Source organism: Lepidochelys kempii, chromosome 1, assembly GCF_965140265.1.
Source record: "Lepidochelys kempii isolate rLepKem1 chromosome 1, rLepKem1.hap2, whole genome shotgun sequence".
Classification (NCBI taxonomy): domain Eukaryota; kingdom Metazoa; phylum Chordata; order Testudines; family Cheloniidae; genus Lepidochelys; species Lepidochelys kempii.
Window position 1 is genome coordinate 284,321,874 of NC_133256.1, and position 19,585 is coordinate 284,341,458.

The window sequence follows — 19,585 nt, forward strand, 5'->3', positions numbered from 1 at the left end:
AAACTATCATGTAAATCAGCCTCTGTACACACACACAGATGACTGGAGAATAGCTAATGTAATGCTGATTTTAAAAAAGGCTTCAGAGGTGATCTTGATAATTACAGCCTGGTAAGCCTAACTTTAGTACCAGGCAAATTTGGTTGAAGCTATAGTAAAGAACAGAATTGTCAGGTGCATAGATAAACACAATATGTTGGGGAAAGAATTAAAGCGGCTTTTGTAAAGAGAAATCATGCCTCCCCAAATCTATTAGAATTCTTGGAGGATGTTGGCAAGCATGTGGATGTAGTGTATTTGGACTTTCAGAAAGCCTTTTGCAAGGTCCGACAGCAAAAGCTCTTAAGCAAAATAAGCAGTCATGGGATAAGAGGAAAGGTCCTCTCATGGATCAGTAATTGGTTAAAAGGAAAGAAACAAAGGGTAGGAATAAATGGCCAGTTTTCACCATGGAGAGAGGTGAACAGCGGGGTACCCCAAAGATCTGTGCTGGGACCAGTGCTTTTGAACATATTCATAAATGATCTGGAAAAGGAGATAAACAATGGGGTGGTAAAGTTTGCATATGATACAACATTACTCAAGATGTTTAAGTCCAAAGCAGAGATACAGAGGGAACTTATAAGGTGGGTGACTGGGCAACAAAATGGCAGATAAGATTCAATGTTGATAAGTGCAAATTAAGCACGTTGGAAAAAATAATCCCAACTGCACATACAAAATGATGGGGTCTAAATTAGCTGTTACCATTCAAGAAAGAGATGTTGGAATCACTGTAGATAGTTCTCTGAAAAGATCCACTCAATGTGCAGCAGTAGTTAAAGCTAACAATATTAGGAACAGGTAGGAAAGGGACAGAAATTAAGACAGAAAATAATGCCACTTTATAAATCCATGCTACACCCACATCTTGAATACTGTGTGCAGTTCTGTCACCCTATCTCAACAAAGATATGTTAAATTGGAACTGATGCAGAGAAGGGCAACAAAAATGATCAGGAGTGTGGAACAACTACCAAAGAAGAGATTAAAAAGACTGGAACTGTTCATCTTAGAAAAGAGACTTCTTAAGGGGGGATACGATAGACGTCTAAAAAACCATGAATGGTATAGAGAAGTGTTCTTTACCCCTTCACATAACATATGGACTTGGGGTCACCCAATGAAATTAATAGACAGCAGGTCTAAAACAAAATAAAGTACTCAATTTAACACACTGTCTACCTGTGGAACTCAGTGCCATGTGATGATGTGAAGGCCAAAAGTATAACTGGTTTCAAAAATCAGATAAATTCAAGGAAGATAAGCCCATCAGTGGGTATTAGCCAAGGTGGTCAGGGTCAGAATCCCATGCTCTTGGTGTCCCTAAATCTCCAACTGCTAGAAGCTGGGACTGGACGATGGAGTGTATCAGTCAAGATTGCCCTGTTCTGTTCATTCCCTCTGAAGCATCTGGTTCTGGCCACTGTCAGAAGACAGGATATTGGGCTAGGTGGACCATTGGTCCTACACAGTATGATCGTTCTTATATTTTGTTCAGGTTTTTTTGCTGAAATTTCAAATCTGTAGATTAGATGGATTTGAGTCTGCAGTGTGGAACCCCAAAATGTGGATTTATTTGGGGAGATAAGTTCTAAACTGTTTCTGTTGTTTGTTTTTCATCAGTCTTTAGTAGCTGAGTTGAAGGTTTCTTTAACCTGCCTGGCTCTTTGGTTCAATTTTGCAGAATGTTTTGAAGGATAACAGCTGTAGCCTGTTTGTTTTATTTTTTTATCTTCATGTATTCATATCTGTGTTGCCTGTCCTTAACCTAGTCCTAGATGATATTTGTGTAAACGTTTTAAATTGTATTTTTAAGAATTCCTCATCACTTCCACTCTTGAGACACATTAGGATATTTCCCCTACCATTTTTTACATACTCTTTTAAAAAAACAAACAAAAAAACCCCACCCTTCTCTAATTCTCATAGTGTTCCTCACCTTTAGGCCATCCCACATGAGAGAAGAGAAATAGATACAGAATAGTTCTAAGTAGATTAAATTAAGCAGTCTTTACAAAAAATACATAAAGATACTTTTAAAAAATTCCAAAATTTAGGATTGTCTGCTAATGCTCCCCCCCCCTCCCCCCAAATTGCCTGTGTAAGGGGCATTTTTACTTTTACTTTAGCAATGTTTATCAATTTGCAAATATCCCACTTATGGTGGTTTGGGATTATCCATTCCAGAATTCCGAAATAGTTTGATTTCTTATTAATATATATTTACAGGGCTTCTTCAAATTATAATGGGCACTTTTGTATATACTATCTTAGTTGTTTTGTTTTGTACATCGTTTATCCTAGTCGATCATTATGCTGAGGCTCGACATGTTATGGCAATAGCAAATGTTTTGCTAGAATAACCTAAGCAGTTTTGGAGGATGTTTTTCAAAGATATTCAGACCTCTCTGAGATGAACATATTGATATGTCCAGGTCACTCGTGCCCCCATGGTCATGAGGGTGGCTTCGCTTTGAAATGCTGTGCAGATAATTATGGTTCTATATCCGAGTACTCAGCATGTTTAAATTAACAGATTACAGAAATTTCATTGTGCTTTAATTTTAGCTGTATTGTTAGTACACAACAGCCTTAGTGGAAAAGTATTTTGAATTATCATAATGTTCACCTGTTGCACAAGGAGCAAGACTGACTCATCAGGTTAAAACAATTTTTTTGCTGTATAAATATAACTTTTGGAGAATTAAGGTGTTTCGGCTAATTAAAGCAGAGTCCTACAGAAGAGTTATTAAGTAGCTATGTTAGCATTCTAAAGTTTAGACTAGGGTAAAAGAAGTTCTAATGTAGATGTTTAAGTAAACTCAAAATGCCAGAGGGTCTTTTGCTATTAGTTTTTGGTTCACATTGAACTGTGCCAAATAGGTTGGTTTAAATTTACAAGAACGCGTGTTTATTTGGATAAGAAACTATGAAAGGCACTTAGTTTGGCTATAACATGTCCAAATAGAAGTAATCTTTGGGTCCTGGTTTCATGTAAACAATAAAGCACAGGAAATACCTTGAGTGCCTTCAGCAGTCTGTAAATGCACCAATAGCGTGTAATACATATTGGTGTAACAATGTATTACAAGGCTGTTTAGATCATTAGTATTAGTAGCAATAATAATATAATCTGGTTCTCTGTCAGATTTCAAAGAGCTTTTCAAAGGAGGCAAGTACTTTGATTTCTTAATAAATATATTTACAGGGCTTCTTCAAATCATAATAGGCACTTCTAGTATATACAATCTTAATTTGTTAGTAATGATTAATAACAATCTTCCATGTGTCACTATGGAAGGAAATACAGTCTTTAATAAGATAATTCTGCATTCTCCTTGTGGAATTGTTTGTGTACTTAAGGCCTGATCCATGAAACTCCGTATGAAAGTCAGCAGGAGTCTTTCCATTATCTGCTCTGGGCTGTGGGTCAAGCTCCTGTTGCCAAGCCAAAACCCAATAGAAAAGCGGTGTCCATTGGGAATGCATGCACAACACCTTGTAAACCAAAAGGTTTGGTCCTGAGCAGTGGCTGCAAAACGAACTAGTATATTCCTGACTGTTCTGATGATAAGTCCTGGAGCCCTTGGCTCCTTGTGGTTTACTTTTCTTGGTTGTTGGTGGTAATTATCTGTGGCTTTAGCTCAGATGTTGGAACACGGTTGCTACAGATTTTAACTGCGCTGTTGCTTGGTCTCAGCGTTTTATGGATGGTTAAACTGTGTCAGAATGAAGTTTCAGTAACTTATTCAAGACCACACAGAGGGAGTCAGTGGCTGAGTCATACTTCTGTCAGAGAAGTCTGAGGCTCACTAATTTGCTTTGAGCAAGTCTAACCACCAGGTGAGCTCCTCCCTATCAGTCTCCACCATTGCAGTTCCAGTGAGTCAGAGGTTGTGGGTGGAGAGAGAGAAAACTTGCTGGGCAATTCCTTGAGCTATAAGAGTTACAGAAGTCTTAAAAAATGAATAAAAAAAGATGGTATTTTTCTACATTTGAGAACAGTTGTAAAGTATCCTATAAAAGAAATGTGAATTAATGAAATTGAGCAAGAAGATGCTACTTGACAGTGGGTAAGTGTGATCAGTATGTTAAACTTTATATTCCGTTCTTAAGACTAACGTATAAAATATGCATATTGTTATGTGTTTGACAAATTAAGTTCTGTTTCTGAAAATGGGGAGGAGAGTTCAATATGAAGTTCTAATACTAAATTACTCCAGTGGGAGAACACATTTTAATTTGTTACATATTGTTGCTTAATCTTCATTCATTGTATCTTAATCTCTACGATATTAAGGGCAGAAATTGATGAAATTTAGTTTTCTTAACAAATAATTCAGCCAAAACTTTTGGAAGATCTCCATCTAGAAAACAGAACTACCCATCTAAAAATGAAAACTGTATGGAAGAAAGCTTTGAGGATCTTCTTCTGAAATACAAGCAGATTCAGCTTGAGCTTGAATATATTAATAAAGATGAAAAACTGGCTCTGAATAGCAGAGAAGAAACTGTGCACCAAGATGATGCTAAAACAGCAAACGCTGAGGACCAAATCGCTGTAGAAAATGTCAGTATTACAAAAGAAACTATAAAAGAAGTGTCTCCTGAGGAGAAAAATCAGGTTATAGCCTTTCAGGCATTTGAACTGAAACCTCTCAGGCAAAAACTGTCTACGTCGGCTGAGAGGAACAGATTGAAAAAAACTAAAGATGGAACAAAACAGCTGTCACAAAAATCTGAACTCTCAGAATCCAGTCAAGGTAACTATCGAACGTTCCTGTCTGCATTAACCTGTTACAGCAAGAATCTTTGTGATTCTACTAGGTATTTGGGAAAGTTGTGCTTCTTTGAAGCTTGATATTGTTAAAAGAAAGTGGTTTTACATCAAATAACTTATTTTAAATTTGGAACTTGTCCTGAAGTATAACATCTTCAACATTTAAAGATTTAATTAAAGATTGATCCAAAATATAAAATAAATTATTATAAATATTTTCACAAAATTTTCTAACTTAAATGTAAATAACTTGTTTGGAGAGAGAGAGTAGGGCAGGAGAACAACATTAGAATATTTCCCTTCTGTTATATTTAGGTTTTCAACACTGTATATTAGTGCATGAGAATCAGAAAGTGAAATTGATGAATCACTAGTTGTCTAATCAGCCTTCTTCCCTTATCCGCATTAACTAACTATAAAAAGGAAACATACAGCACATATTTAAAATAAATTGTTGTTAAAATCTAAACAATTTCCGTTTTAATAACCTAAAGAAACACTTTTAAAAAAATACATAGTTTTATTACTATGGTAATATCACCTGAAGGCCAAGCATGGATGTCATACTTGGTGGCTCCTGACTGTGGTATCCTATTTGAAGGGCTCTGAGTGATCATATTATGCTATTTAGTGCTGGTGTTTTTAACTGCAAAATGGTAATTTAATTTTGATAAGCCAGAATTGATTACTGTTCTAACATGTGCTGTCTTTATTTAAAAAAATAATAATTTGAAAACGAGAGCTGTGGCAGCCTTAAATTTCACAGGGAGCATTGCTGTTAACAGTGTAAAAGAGTAGGTGGAATAACTAGTGCTAAGAGCTGACTTACTGCTTTTGAAATGTAGTTTGTTTTCTTGAGATTTTTTTAAAAAACTAAATTAACAGCCTGAGGCATCCTGCTCGTAACTGGAATCTTGGGCTTTCGTTTAATCATCTCTTATATTTTCGATCTCTTTTCCTTACTGGCTTCCTTCTTGTGAGACTAGAATGTGCAATGGCAAAAGTTTCTCTGTTAAAGCTGAAAGGGGAGGATTGAAATTTAGTGACAATCGTATACTCTAGTGTGAGAGTTTTTCTCTCAAGTGTTTCTTGTAGTGTAATAAATGTTCCTACCCAGAAGAACTTAAGTTGTAATATAAGACAAAACACACTGTAAGAGTTCAGGTAAGGAAAAGAAATGGAGAAATCATTGTGGGAAAGAGGTAGGGAAGATTTATGTAAGAAGTGGGTTTGAAAGGGGGCCAGATAGAAGCATGATGAACAGAAGTGGGAGGATATTCTAAACTGTAGACACAGCACAGAAGAAAGCATGAATCTGAGATGATACAAAGCATCAGAGCATGAGAAATATAAGACAAAAGCATTGAGAGTCAAGATGATTAGCTTGAGCATGATCCAGCAGGAGATAGGAAGCCAGTAAAGGAAGGGAATGAGAGAATAGTGGTTAAGGAAAATGGTTTTACCTGTGGTACTTTAGATAAACTGGACAGGGGATGGTGAAAAGTAGGGAGACCCAAAAGATTATTACACTAATCAAGGTAAAATGATAAAGGTGTAGACGTGGCTTTATTACCAGGCTTAGAGGAGCAGTCATATCTTCCTGACAGAGCAAGAACCAATATAATATAGGATAAGTAAATATGTAGAAAAAGGAGTAAAACTGACACCTATGAGTCTGGGGAATAAAAAGGAGCTATTTAAAAACAACCCGACCCCCAAATCCATAAAAATAAGAAATTAAACACAAGAAGAATTAACTCTGTATTGCAGGACATAGGACTGAAAGGGATCTCTTGCTTTGAGTCCAGTCCTCTGGTCACAGACAACTCCATATATCATTCGTTCATAAACTTATCAGGCTCCAGCTTAAAACTAAGCAGGTTGTTTGTCCCCACTATTCCTATTGGAAGGTTGTTCCAGAACCTCACTCCTCTGATGGTTAGAAGTGTTCTAATTTCCAGCCTAAATTTATTCATGGCCAGTTTATATCCATTTGTTCTTGTGCCAACTTGTCCTTGAGCTGAAATAGCTCTTCTTCCTCCCTCGTGTTTACCCCTCCGGTGTATTTATGGAGAGGAATCATATCCCCTCAGCCTTTTTTTTTTTTTTTTTTTTTTTTCTCTTTTTGCTATTGGACCATATGCTAGTGGGAAAATTAATGCTGTATTCCTTGGATGCACAATTTATTTTTAATTCATATATAGTACCTAGCCTGGTAGGAGCTAAACCCATTACATAAAAAATACTAAAAGCAAACAAGTTACATAAGCCACTAACAAATTATACTTGCATGACCAGTACCACGAGTATCTCCAGTGTGCCTTAGAAGATCAAATGATAATATACAACCCAAATTAACAATTGCAATGCATAGTAATCAACCAGAAACAAAACAGAATAAATGGGCTTTGCATGATGCCCTGAGACTTATCAGAACTTGGATTTTCGTGAGTGCTCAAGGGAATGCATAGTAAAAGCAGAGCATTCAGCTAAGAACCCTGTCGCTAATCTTAGTTTTATCCCAGGATCTGATAGCAAGAGCATCCCAAGTGATTTCAACAACCGTAAATTAATATCAAGTGAGGTAGGAATTTCTAAGATAAATGAGAGTATACTATTCAGGGCTGCATACAGTACATAAGGGATTATAAGGAAACATCCTCTATCGCAGGGCGTTTATATCAAATGTTATTCTGAGGCCCTAATGGGTGCAATATAGCTGAAGAGCTATTTTAGGGCGTCTATACTTAAAACAATACCGGGGCACAGCTGCAACCTTCAGTGTAGACAATACCTATGCCGATGGGAGGGCTTCTGTCAGTGTAGGTAATCTGTATCACCAAGAGGTTGTAACTAGGTTGACTCGAGAATTCTCTGTCAACAAGAGGGGGTTGGTTCAGTTTAACTGCGTTGTGGATTTTCCACACTCCGAGTAATGTAGTTGTACCGACTTAATTTCCTTATGTAGATCAGGCCTTAATTCTAAAACACAGTTTTAATGCTAATTTTAACTGTCCTCCTCTTACTCAGGAGGCTCTATATCTTCCTCTCTGTGGAATACCCTAAGTTGCTGTTTGTAGCTCTATTCCGTTCACCATATATTTTTACCATCTAACTGTTGGCTGTGTGATTATGAGTTAGTCTTCGTCCATCTCTGGGGAAAAGCAGGTCTACGCTACAGTGGGGATCAGCGCTCTGAGATTGATTCACCGGCAGGTGATTTAGCGGGTCTGGTAAAGACTCACCAAATGAACTGCAGATAGCTCTCCAGTTGACCACTGAACTCTACCCCCGACGAGAAGAGTAAGATAAGTCAACGGGAGATTTTCTCCCATCAACCCCCCACAATGTAGACCCCACAGTAACTCGACCTAAGGTACGGGGACTCACCGCGGTAGCGTAGACCTAGTCTTAGGAAGCATGTGTTCCATGTTATAGAAACTCCTGTCATCACAATTAGCATTAACTGTGTCTTTTCCCACCTTGAATCCGTGGATTGAAGGGGCATAGAGGGAAGCTCTAAAGTTCAATGTTGAGATATGTGGTATTAGGAAAAATACTTGTACATGTTCTGTGGCTAACTAGGCTATAGTTTGGAAGTGAAAAGGGTGGAAGTGCTATTAATAAATCCAATAATGTTCTCAATCTGCATCAGCTATATTTTAGTGATGTCTACTGTTGCCTTTATGCTTCAGGGCTTATTAGCGTTTTAATGTAAAAGTTTATAAATCAGCTGTGCTGTTAACTTTCTTTACGCTAAGTGAAACTTGGTATGCAAAGTTTTAACCCAAGTTAAAAGTTTTAACCCAAGTTTTATCTTCTAAAATTTATGTTTTGAGTTTGCATTTGCCCTTGTATCTACTTTTCTTGATATTTAGGAAGAGTCTTTTTCTAGGACTTGGGAGCAGGGAGAAAAGTGGGTTGTCAATTTCTCTTTTCCCAGTTTGGCATGTGGGCAGGGACACGCTCTAAGAGGGTTTTTTATATGGAGAGAAAGCATCTTCGAGAATGATTCATCTGCTGTTTTTATTTTTCCCCTCCCATTTGATGGCAATGTGACTGGTGGGCAGTCAAGCATATCTGTAGGGTAAAGTTCAGCTGGTGAGTTTTACTACATACCAGGCCACTGATAACCCTAGAACTGGTTTCATTGGAGGTGGAGGAGGTGAACCAGTGTTCTTCTCCAGCTTTGAGTTTTCAACTTGATCCTGCAAGGTCCTGAGCAGCTACTGGGATGTGCTGAGCTTCTTAAATTCCAGTGGGAGCCGAAAGTGCTGAAAATCTACTGTCAACCACCCTCGGTGTAGACCCTGCAATAACTCGACCTAAGGTATGTCGACTCCAGCTACATTATTCATGTAGCTGGAGTTGCGTAGCGTAGGTTGACTTACCGCAGTAGTGTAGGCATAGCCTGTCTTTTGGCAAATGCCGCTTTCATCCTCTTTATGGGATAAACTGGGGGAAGACTTCCATAGAAGCAGAAAGAAAAACAGGGGAAAAAAATACCTTAGATGGAAAACTATTCAAAGATCAAAGATGTACTGTCAGGGTGTTACTTCTCAAAGCAAGGTCAGTCATGCCAGTTATAATAGCACACTTTCAAAGTACACATCTGCAGCAATTTTATTTTTAATATACTACTCTAATGTATTAACACCTCAATAATATTAATAAAATATCTTGGGTTCAGTTCTGCACATTGTTTTAGTGTAGTTCTATTAAGTGAACTGAAGCTTTGTCATGTTTATAAAAGTGCTATTTTGTTTTAAAGGAGTAGAAGACAAAGAACAAAGATTAGTACGAAAGCTTAGCACTTCAGATGCTACATCTGAAAAGGTAAGAGTGTTGTGGCTGAAATGATGTTCTATTTTGTGGCATGATCTTCTGGTTCTTTTTTTTCCACGTTGTAAAGTCAAGCCACACTTTAGGAATAGGTAGCATTAATCCTCAAAGACCCTGATGAAATCTGGGGTGGGATTTTAAGCTTGCCTCTTTTATAGAAATCTAATTGCACTCTCAAGTCTTTTTGTGTGAAAAATAACATTTGTGAATTTAACTAATGACTTTTAAATTTAATGACTTTTCAGTTATGCTCTCCCCTCTTTTTCTCCATCCCATCCTCAAAGAAGCTACTGGATGAGGAGGAAGAGATGTCTGAATTGCAGCTTAGACTTCTTGCACTTCAGTCTGCCAGTAAGAAATGGCAGCAGAAAGAACAGCAGGTGATGAAGGAAAGCAAGGAAAAACTAACAAAGACTAAAATTGTTCAGCAAAAAGTCAAAACCAGTACAAAACCACATTCAACCAAAAAAACCGGCACTGCAGGTAATATGCGTAACATTATTAAAATGGTTAGCAGTAGTCGTCCATCTGAAATCTAAAATGTAATCTGTTATGTAAGGCTGATACTAATACCAAATCTTCACCACCATATGGCACTCACTAATACTTTTCATTCTCAAAACTTTTAGGGTTTCTGCAAAATGTAACCTTTGGGGACTTGTGTTGGATATGTGTGGAGGCTTTTAAAGAAATGAGATGCGATTACCTGTATATATTTTTATTTAAAGCTAAGCAAGCTTTGAGGAAACAGCAAACAAAGGCATGGAAAAAAATGCAGCAGCAAAAGGAACAAGAAAGACGTCAAAAAGAAGAGGAGCAGAGGAAACAGGAGGAGGAGGAGGAGAGAAGAAAAAGAGAAGAAGAAATCCGAAAAATTCGGGACCTTTCAAATCAAGAAGAGCAGTACAACCGGTTCATGAAGCTTGTTGGGGGGAAGAGGAGATCAAGAAGCAAGGTAGTGATTTGTTTTCAGATGTTCTGTTTGAGATCCTTGATTGATGCATACTTTCTTTTTCAAACTGTCAGAGAAACAGAATAGTTTAGTGGTTACAACATAGAATTTGGAGCCAGAAGTTTGTGTTTTAATCCCAGATCTGACTGTTTTCTTTTCTTCTGACTGTTTTTGGTCATGTCTCAATCTCTCTACATAGATTTATCCACTTGAAAATTAGTCATCAGTAATTATTCTCGTAAGAGTGTTGTGAGCATAAAATGCTTGAAAGATGTTAAACCCCTCTGTAAATAAGTATAACCAATTAGTAGTCAATCCTGTTCTAAGAGGTGTAAAGCCAGAATACTGCTTTTTACTAGGTTATTCTGGAAATTAAATTCAGTGGGGTAGCACTCCCCAAAAGTGCTCATTTTAAGACAAATCACGTTACACTGCAGAAGTGAACCAACAACATATGTTGCCTATCAAGAAGCAAAGGCTATTCACTAGGAAAAAGTCTCATTAATTTAGAGATAGGGTTGCTTACTTCTTCTTTTCCAGAATGTAGAGTATCCCTAAACTTAAATTTGAAAATCAGGAAATAGTTATATTTTGCACCCAACCTTAATTCTGTCATCATGGAGCTGGAAATAGGCACTGGCACCAAATCAAACTTGACCCTGTCACTAACAAAATTTTGTGCTGCTGTGTCCCCAGACCAATTCTTTAGCCTCATTCCTCTCATTTAGGTGTAGCTGCACTGCCTCAAGTAAAAGTTAGAGTAAACTGGTAGCTTGCTGCATCAGGAGAGGTGCAGCTGCAGCTAGAGGAATCAGGGATCCCTGTGTTTTGGGCTTGTTATACAGAAGGTCCCATTAGATAGTCATAATGGCCATTCCTGGTTTTATAATGTAACAATATTTGAAAGAACTCTAGAAAGGACTCTAGCATTTGAGGGCCACTAGAATGGCTACCATTGTCCATTCCAGAGGCTGACAGTCCACAAAGTATGTCAAGAATATAGAGGGATGGTAGCATTTCACCCCATTCTAACACTTGCATATTCTTAGTGCTCACCAGCACTCCATATCTGCATTGGCATTCACACGTCATGCATCCCCTCTGCCTTCTGTCCTGTACTGTTGCTCTGGGAGTTCTAGCACTGGGATGTGCCAACAGACTACACTATGTCGCTCATTTTGAAGTAACCAAAGTTGATGTCCCACAGGGAGTCCTTAAGACAAGGATGGACAGGTATCAACATCTGTCAAGTCTTTAGGGGCTTGCCTGGAATAGGCAAAGTGGTCAAGAATAGTAGGTCAGGCTTAGATAGTTGGTGTTTGGCTAAGCCCATTCTAATCTCAGCCTTTATCCTAGTCAAGATAAGGCTTGGGAGTTCCCCATATGCTATCCTTATTCACTTCTCCCCTGCTGTCCTCCAGGTGCTCAGGAGGGGTACAGTTATATGATCTTTAACTGGGACAGGTTGGAGTATTGCTCATGGGGGCAGAGGTAAGATTGTGGAGGGAGGGGGATGGGAAATGACCGTAACTCTGCATTTCCATGTTTTCAGAAATGCAAGTTTAGCTCTTCCCTCCATGTTCTATGAGGCACAAGGTAGTGCTAGCCAACTTAATACAGGTTTGGCATTGAATTTCCCTTGTTTGAGGAAATGATGGTAAAGAGGGGGCATGATTGAGAGGCACCTGTGGTGGGGGCCATGGATGGACTTCCTAAATACATCTCACTGCTGCTCAGCTACTAGCTTTGCTTTTCTCCTGGCTCCTTCATGCCACTCATAAGGCTGTATCTGAGGAGCCCCTTAAGCAAATGATTCCAAATTGGCACCACAAAGTACACCATGTTGTGGTATACCACTGTTCACGACAACCTCCTTTATGTACATGGATTTTAGAGTACTTTGAAAGTGGGCTTTTAAACAGCTCTTTTTGACCAGACCTATGAAGTCACTGCCATTCCTCGTTAATGCTGCTGACACTTGAAGCAGAACTTCCAAAAACAAGCCCATGGGTGCAAGCAGAAAGTAGTCTGAAATTTGTCTCAGAAGTCTACCAAAAGCGGACTTGAACTCATAGTTTTTGTGTGCTCAAGTTCAAGACAGTCTGTTTCTGTAAGCAAGCAACTGATCGATGTAGGCTGAGCTCTTCTGCATAGTTGGTCACATGAGGCATCAGGTGTACCAGTCTCATGGAGCGTATGCAAATCACTTTCTCTCAGGTGCCTATCACGGTTCTTTTTTCATGGGAGTTCTGTCTCTGGAACCCTTTGGCCGAATAACCCATTATTCACACAACTAACTGGCTCTGAGGCTTAACGATTTTCAAGATAAATTCAGTACGCACGTGGATTTTATTAGAGCTCTGTGAAGGTTGAAAGCTTTGTTCAACCTTTACAATAAAGTTGCTGAGTGCTCTTTCAAAATAACTGTTTTTAGTTTTCCTATTCAGTCATTACTTGGGTCTTTTGAAAAGAGATTTGCTTTTCATCAAGAACTTCAGTAATTTACTGTATGTATTGGCAGGAGCAATAGAGTTCTGAAGTAGAAGTTAATTGTAGCACCATTTCTTTCAGAAACGCTTTATTCAAGACTGCCCAGACTTTTAACGTTGGCTAATTTTCAGGAGCTTGATTGTCTGTTATAAGTTTATTTTGGGTTTGATAATTGGATGTTTGCTTGTTAATCTCTTCCTTGATAAACTTGTAGAAACTGCTGTTATGTTCAGAGAAAACAGCATTCAAAACCTCCAGCTGATCTCAGTCTCTTCTGTACATGGAGAAGAAAACTGTAGTTTGACTTCTTAAGCCACGGTTGACCCCCTTCTTGCCTCCTTCTGTCTCTGCTGGGTAGAACTTGGTTGAAAAATGAGTGAGGGGACAGGTAGTGGCAGTGTTAAAACAACTTTTAAAAAATGCAAATGCTGTAAGACATGCTAAATTAAAACACTTTTTTTTTTTTTTGTATGCATAGTCTTCAGATACAGACTTGAGATGGTCTTTAGATAAGCAATCTACTGATAGTGGAGGAGGGATTTATCAATATGACAACTATGATGAAGTTGCCATGGACACGGACAGTGAAACTAACTCACCAGGTAAGATTTATTTTCAATTGCTGACATGGTTGAAAAGTGTAATGATGAAAAATGGTTGGAATATTACCGTATATACTTGTTCATAAGCCGAATATTTTTGGTAAAAAAGTGACGCATCAAAGAGTGGGAGTCGGCTTATAACTGGGTCTACACCAAAATTTGATGATTTTAAACTCTATGAAATCATTGAAATTGAATATCTAATTCATTGTCGTTTTGTTTACCTGGGGCGTCTGCAGGCATGGAGCCCCTCAGTTCCCTGTGGCCGCAGTTCGCCGTTCCCAGCCAATGACAGCTGCAGGAAATGGCACTTCCCGCAGCTCCCATTGGCAGGGAATAGCGAACCGCAGCTACAGGGAACTGAGGGGCTCCATGCCTGCAGACACACCAGGTAAACAAAATGTCCCAACCCACTAACGGCTTATCCTGACGGGCCAGGAGCCAAAGTTTGTCAACCCCTGAAATATAGGGTCGGCTTATGAAAGGATCATATAGTTTTTACTGTTTTTACCTATCCATCTTGGGGGGTCGGCTTATTAATGAATGGGCTAATGAACGAGTATATATGGTACTTTACTGTTGGAGATTGTCCATTTCATATTTCTTCTGTCGTCTCAGAAGGGCTGTGTTCGTTTTGAGGACTGAAGTTGAATGGGTGGTAATTAAGGCTAAGATTTTTTTTGTTACGGATATTTTTAGTAAAAGTCACGGACAGGTCATGGGCAATAATGAAAAATTAATGGAAACCCATGACCTGTCCCTGACTTTTACTAAAAATATCCATAACAAAATGAGGAGCCTGGGCATCTGCTGGTGGGCTGGGAGCTCCAGGGGCTTCCACCGCCCATGGGGGCTGGGAGCTCCTGGGTACCCCTCTGCTGGTGGCGCAGAGCTGCGGGGGTCGGTCCCCCTGTGCTGCCCGGAGCGGTCAGGATTGCCCCCACCGCCCGGGGCGGTCAGGAGCTGCGGGGGGGTCCGTGTGGGGGTTGGAAGCTGCGAGGGGGCTCCTGCCACCTGGGGCGGCTGGTGTACCCTGCAGCTCCTTGCCTCCACAGGTGGCTGGTGTACCCCACAGCTCCCAGCTGGTGCTGGCTGAAGTCATGGAGGTCTTTGGAAGTCACGGATTCCGTGACCAAATTGCAGCCTTCATAATAATGCCCTGCGGGTTTGAGAACTATGCCGTTTAAGAGGAACTAATTCTGTCCTGTTTTAAATCTGATTATTTTTTATATATCTTTTTATTCCCTAGGGATCCTCTAAAGATCTTCAGGCTTACACTTAGACAAATATGATTAGAAACATCAAACTTGTTTATAAATTCACATGGAATCATGTAGAAATGGGGGTCCGCAGAACGCAATGTGAAAGACTCTGTTGGCTACTTTCTAGAACCCTGTCCTGCACCTAATTTTCTCACAAACTTAAATAAAACTATTTCGGCGCTCCTTTTCCATCAGAAAATACAGTTAAAATTTAGAAACATTACCAATATTTCAATAACCGTAATTCTTTCTTAACTGTGTTTACTCCTTTTATTCCATTGCTCTTCATCTTCTGATTTTATTTTCTTATTTTCCATATTATTATTATTTTTCCTTCTCGGCCAACTTCCTTACCCTCTGGCCTCTGTTCCCAGACTTTCTCACTAGCTGCCTCTCTTAATCTTTCTACTGTCTGTTTTTAGAAGGACCACAGAACATACTGTTACCAGGCATGCAAACTGTGACTCCTTCATATGGAAGGGCGGGCCTCTGAGGTTCTGGATCTACATATCCCAGTATTCAATACTCCTTGCGTTTCTTCCCTGTCTGGTGCTGAAGCCTTTGTGCATGTTGCATCTCCTTATTGCTGGTTGCCAGATCAGTTGGAATCTCTGCTGGGGCATGTAGTTTCAGAAAGCATGCATTTGTGAGTTAAATCAAACTGGACAGCAAAGATGGGTTTCACTTAGAGTGATGTTGTCTTTGAATATTTGAATACAAATTGTAAAGTTAATAATAAAAAAAGGTAGAAACAGGGCATTGAGTAGTTCTGTGTGTCTTGTGTTCAGGTGTATATACTCCTCTTTTGATCTGGTCTCACCTACCAAAGTTGAGATGTAAATTAGGATCTTGCCTGTTTTCTCACTTTGCTTTATAGTCATGATTTGAAATGCAATTCGGTAACTTGCCTAGATTTTTAGTTGGTTAATTAAAGTATAACATGACTTAGAGTTGTGTTTGGTAACTGTTTAAGTTATTGTTGCTATTCTTCTTTCTTGAATTTAAATGTATCTCTCTTCGTTGCAGTTTCGTCTCCAGTACAGCCTCCTTTCTTTGACTGTCTGATGGGATATTTTCCTCCTCCAACGCCACCAGTTTCCTTGCCTCTTCCACCTCAGGTTACAGGAAATAATTTCAATTAATTTTAGTCTTTTAAATTTTTCAGTTTTAATATATATTTTAGTTCTGTGCCTTAAAGAAACACTGTCTTGGACCCCACATTTATGTTGCATTAAAATATGTGAGAATTTCCTAATAACTTCTAACAAGTCTGCATACAGTAGTTCTTCCCAGGCCCTTTTGTGGTGCCATTGTGCCTCTGTATCTTTTTGCTGATCAGTTGTTCCCCCTCTGGTGTTGGGGTGACTGTACAGGAGACCCCCTTTTCCAGAGATCAACAAAACCAGACAATTCTTTCAATCTTTTCTGGTCTCAACTGTCTTTCCACCTTCTTTGCTGCTGGAGTTCTAATCAGTTCCTTCTCCTCTTGCATCACTACTTTCAGGTGTGTAGCTGAAGGGTAGGGTAACCCAGTCCCCACTTCCCTCCTGGGCTCCGGTTCCCTGGCCCTATATACAAAATGTCTGTCCTCTCTAGCCTCAGTATTCCCCATCCAGGGACTAACACCTATTTTGGCTGTGTTGTAGACCCCTTATCCACCCAGTACCAGTCTCAATTAGACTCTGGTTGCCTTCTTACCTAGGAATTTTCCAGAAGCCTGCTATTCTCTGTCTTCCCCCCTTCCCACTGAACATTTGCAGCTTTCATATCCTTCTTTGTGCCTAGTTGGTGTTTCTTCTTGGGACTAAAATCTCTGAATTCCTAGCCTTAAAGGGAATTGTAATAGAGCTGAAGGGACAAACCTTCAAAAGGCCACTGTTTTAGCACTTATTGTTCTCGTTACCTACCTCCTTTTTTGTAAATAGGAGCAATTTAACTCCAGCCTTTGATGTCACTGTTTAAGTCACTGCTGTTTGAATTGTAATATTAAACCGTGACCTGATCAGTTTAGTTCATGTCCTTTGTGTCTTTTGGGATAATTTAGCAATGAAAGGTTTAGTTTAATTCTATTTGGTTTTCAGATTCTGTTTTTCTTTTTGTAATGCATTTCAGACCATGCAGCCGTTGAGCCAACTTTATGTGGAGGACGTTTCTTGTGTTTCTCTTGAGCCTCCTCCACCTCTCCCGCCTCTTCCACCTGAGGAACCTGAACAGCCACCCAAACCTCCATTTGCAGATGAGGAAGAAGAAGAAGAAATGCTGCTACGAGAAGAGCTACTCAAGTCTCTAGCTAACAAACGAGCTTTCAAATCAGAGGTAGTCCAGTAGTTTGTGAATATAGCCTCTAGATGGCAATCTTGAGCTTACTTTAAAGGTGACCTGCAAAGGGTGGAAAATATAGGATGGGTTTTTTGCTCCTTTATGGCTGTATAAAACAATCCTGAATGAGTTTTAAACAAAATCTGCTTGGCTTACATTACAAATTACAGGTCTTGTCAAACCTGTTTTTGCTGGAGGACTGGTGGGATTATAACATTTCAAAGGACTAAAATTTGTACAGTGGAAGGGATTTTATTCACTGTTAAACTGTTTATTTGCTTAATACCTATTTAACAAACAATTAGAAGGAAGTTCTTTTTGTTAAAGCTTCAAACACTACCTACCCTGTCATTTGAAGGCTGAGAGAGCTCTTGCTTCACTTCAGTCCTCCAGCAAATGAGAGATGGACAGGACTTGACATTTCTAGTATTTCTGAGGTAAAAAACAAACAAAACTTATCCCCACCGCTCCCTGTGTTTGTAACGAAAATTAAACTAAACTGCCTATATGACCTCATAAAAGAGGCCACAAACCTATTTCCTTTGCAGATCAACTGTAAACAAGAGCAGGACCATTCTTGCCTAGTACACTTTTTGGCATCACTATGTAACTACACAAGTGGTGGTAGTTTATATTCGATCAGAAAATTGAAATATGTTCTGGTGGTATAGTGTCTCTGTTATAAAAATTTAGAGATGGCATAGGCACTAACATGCTAATATTTTTCAATTGTTTTTCATATAGAGCTGTACACCTTTTGAAACTCTTTTGATACAGTATACTGTTTTCCCCCCTAATTGGACTTTTTATTTCCTTCTGTAGGAAACATCAAGTAATAGTGGTCCGCCTTCACCTCCAGTTCCAAATAATTCCCAGCCTGTGCCAAGAAGCAATCTATCAGCAGTCAGTATTAATACTGTATCCCAGCCTCGGGTACAGAACACAAAGTTTGTTAGAGTACCGCGACCTCCACGAGCAGTAATCACAGTAAGGAAATAACTTCAGTTTTCTTTTAGTAAGACCATCTTATGAACTAGTCTTAACTCATATGGTAAGTTAGAATTAAAGGATCTTCTTATGCATAAAGGCATGTTATTTCCCTTGAAAATAATTTTGTGTTAGAGCAGTGATTAGGAACCTGTGGCATGTTGGGCCGTTCTCTTTCCCTTCATTGCAATGAAATATTTAATTCTCTGATACGTCTAAGAATTTATGGCTTTTCTGAGCTGGGAGAAGATGCAGTGGCCCTTCTTAAATAACCTTTTAAAATGAGCTAAAGTTTTTCCCTTTTTAGATTGGGGCGGGGGGAGGAGAATCCTGAGAAGATAAGATGCATGAAGCAAGCAGCAAATGTAATTTCATATATTTTTAGCAGTCTAGTGCAAAACGGTATAGCTGTCACTTAAACATTGTTTAAATTACCTTAAGTTACCTTTCACTAGGAATTTCAGACACTGAAGATTATTACCCTTTCCCGCTTTTAGCGTTCAGCATCTTATCGATTCAAAGCACTGTATGAGCATTTGAGCCATGGTCAAAGTTCACTGAGTCTGTGAGACAGCCTCTTTAAATACTGTCCTGTTATTTGGTTTGGTATAATCTTACACGAAGTTAAAGATGAAGGGAGATGTTACAGGCAGAAGATGCTTGGATGTAGAAAATTTAAAAACCAAAACAGTGAAACCAGCGTTTTTAAGATGGAGGGGAATTAATGAGGCATAAGATTAGCACTAAATGGTCGAGGTAGTTCTGTTCTGACAGTTGGTTTATCTGGTATTTAATTATCAGAGTCCAGCTAGATATTATATAGTGGTTTTTTAATCCTATTTTAATGGCTCTGAGACATGGGTTCGGATCACGTCAGTATCTGATTTGTGGTGTCCATGATCTCTCTGAAGCACCTTTGAAGTGTTTCACTGCCTACATATTGTTTTGTAAGGAGAAGGGAGGACAGTACGGACGAAAGATAGAAGAGGCCTGACTACACTGATGTCATTTTGGTCAGAATTTACGGGAGCTTCTTAGTCTTCTGATTATAACCTCTCGTGTGCATCACACTCTTCGTTAGCTGAATTTACTTTAAAAAAATCTTATGATATTCCACTCTTTCAGATAACTTCAGCAGGGACAAGGTCATATTTCCCCCTCTTCTAGCAAACCTTTCCATCTCCTTAACGCTCTGTGTCCGCTGCCTACTTCTAACCTAATTTCAAACAATACAAGAGTAATTTGAGATACAAAGGGCCTCTGGCCTTTGTGCACATTATACATGTGATAATCAGTTGGCAGTTGCATG

At 39.1% G+C, this 19,585-nt stretch overlaps 1 protein-coding gene across 5 annotated transcripts in view; it reads left to right on the top strand.

The window, feature by feature from the left end:
- The window catches only part of ZFC3H1 (zinc finger C3H1-type containing), a 59,308-nt gene that overhangs the window by 4,460 nt on the left and 35,263 nt on the right, over positions 1 to 19,585 (top strand). For 3 of the 5 annotated variants that reach the window (XM_073327771.1, XM_073327774.1, XM_073327775.1), the window contains exons 2-9: positions 4,386 to 4,805; positions 9,594 to 9,658; positions 9,910 to 10,147; positions 10,393 to 10,619; positions 13,585 to 13,708; positions 15,997 to 16,088; positions 17,083 to 17,286; positions 18,112 to 18,276. In XM_073327771.1, coding sequence (XP_073183872.1) covers positions 4,386 to 4,805; positions 9,594 to 9,658; positions 9,910 to 10,147; positions 10,393 to 10,619; positions 13,585 to 13,708; positions 15,997 to 16,088; positions 17,083 to 17,286; positions 18,112 to 18,276 — 1,535 coding nt within the window. The remainder of the gene's footprint in view (positions 1 to 4,385; positions 4,806 to 9,593; positions 9,659 to 9,909; positions 10,148 to 10,392; positions 10,620 to 13,584; positions 13,709 to 15,996; positions 16,089 to 17,082; positions 17,287 to 18,111; positions 18,277 to 19,585) is intronic. The other 2 variants (XM_073327772.1, XM_073327773.1) reach the window with 2 other exon arrangements.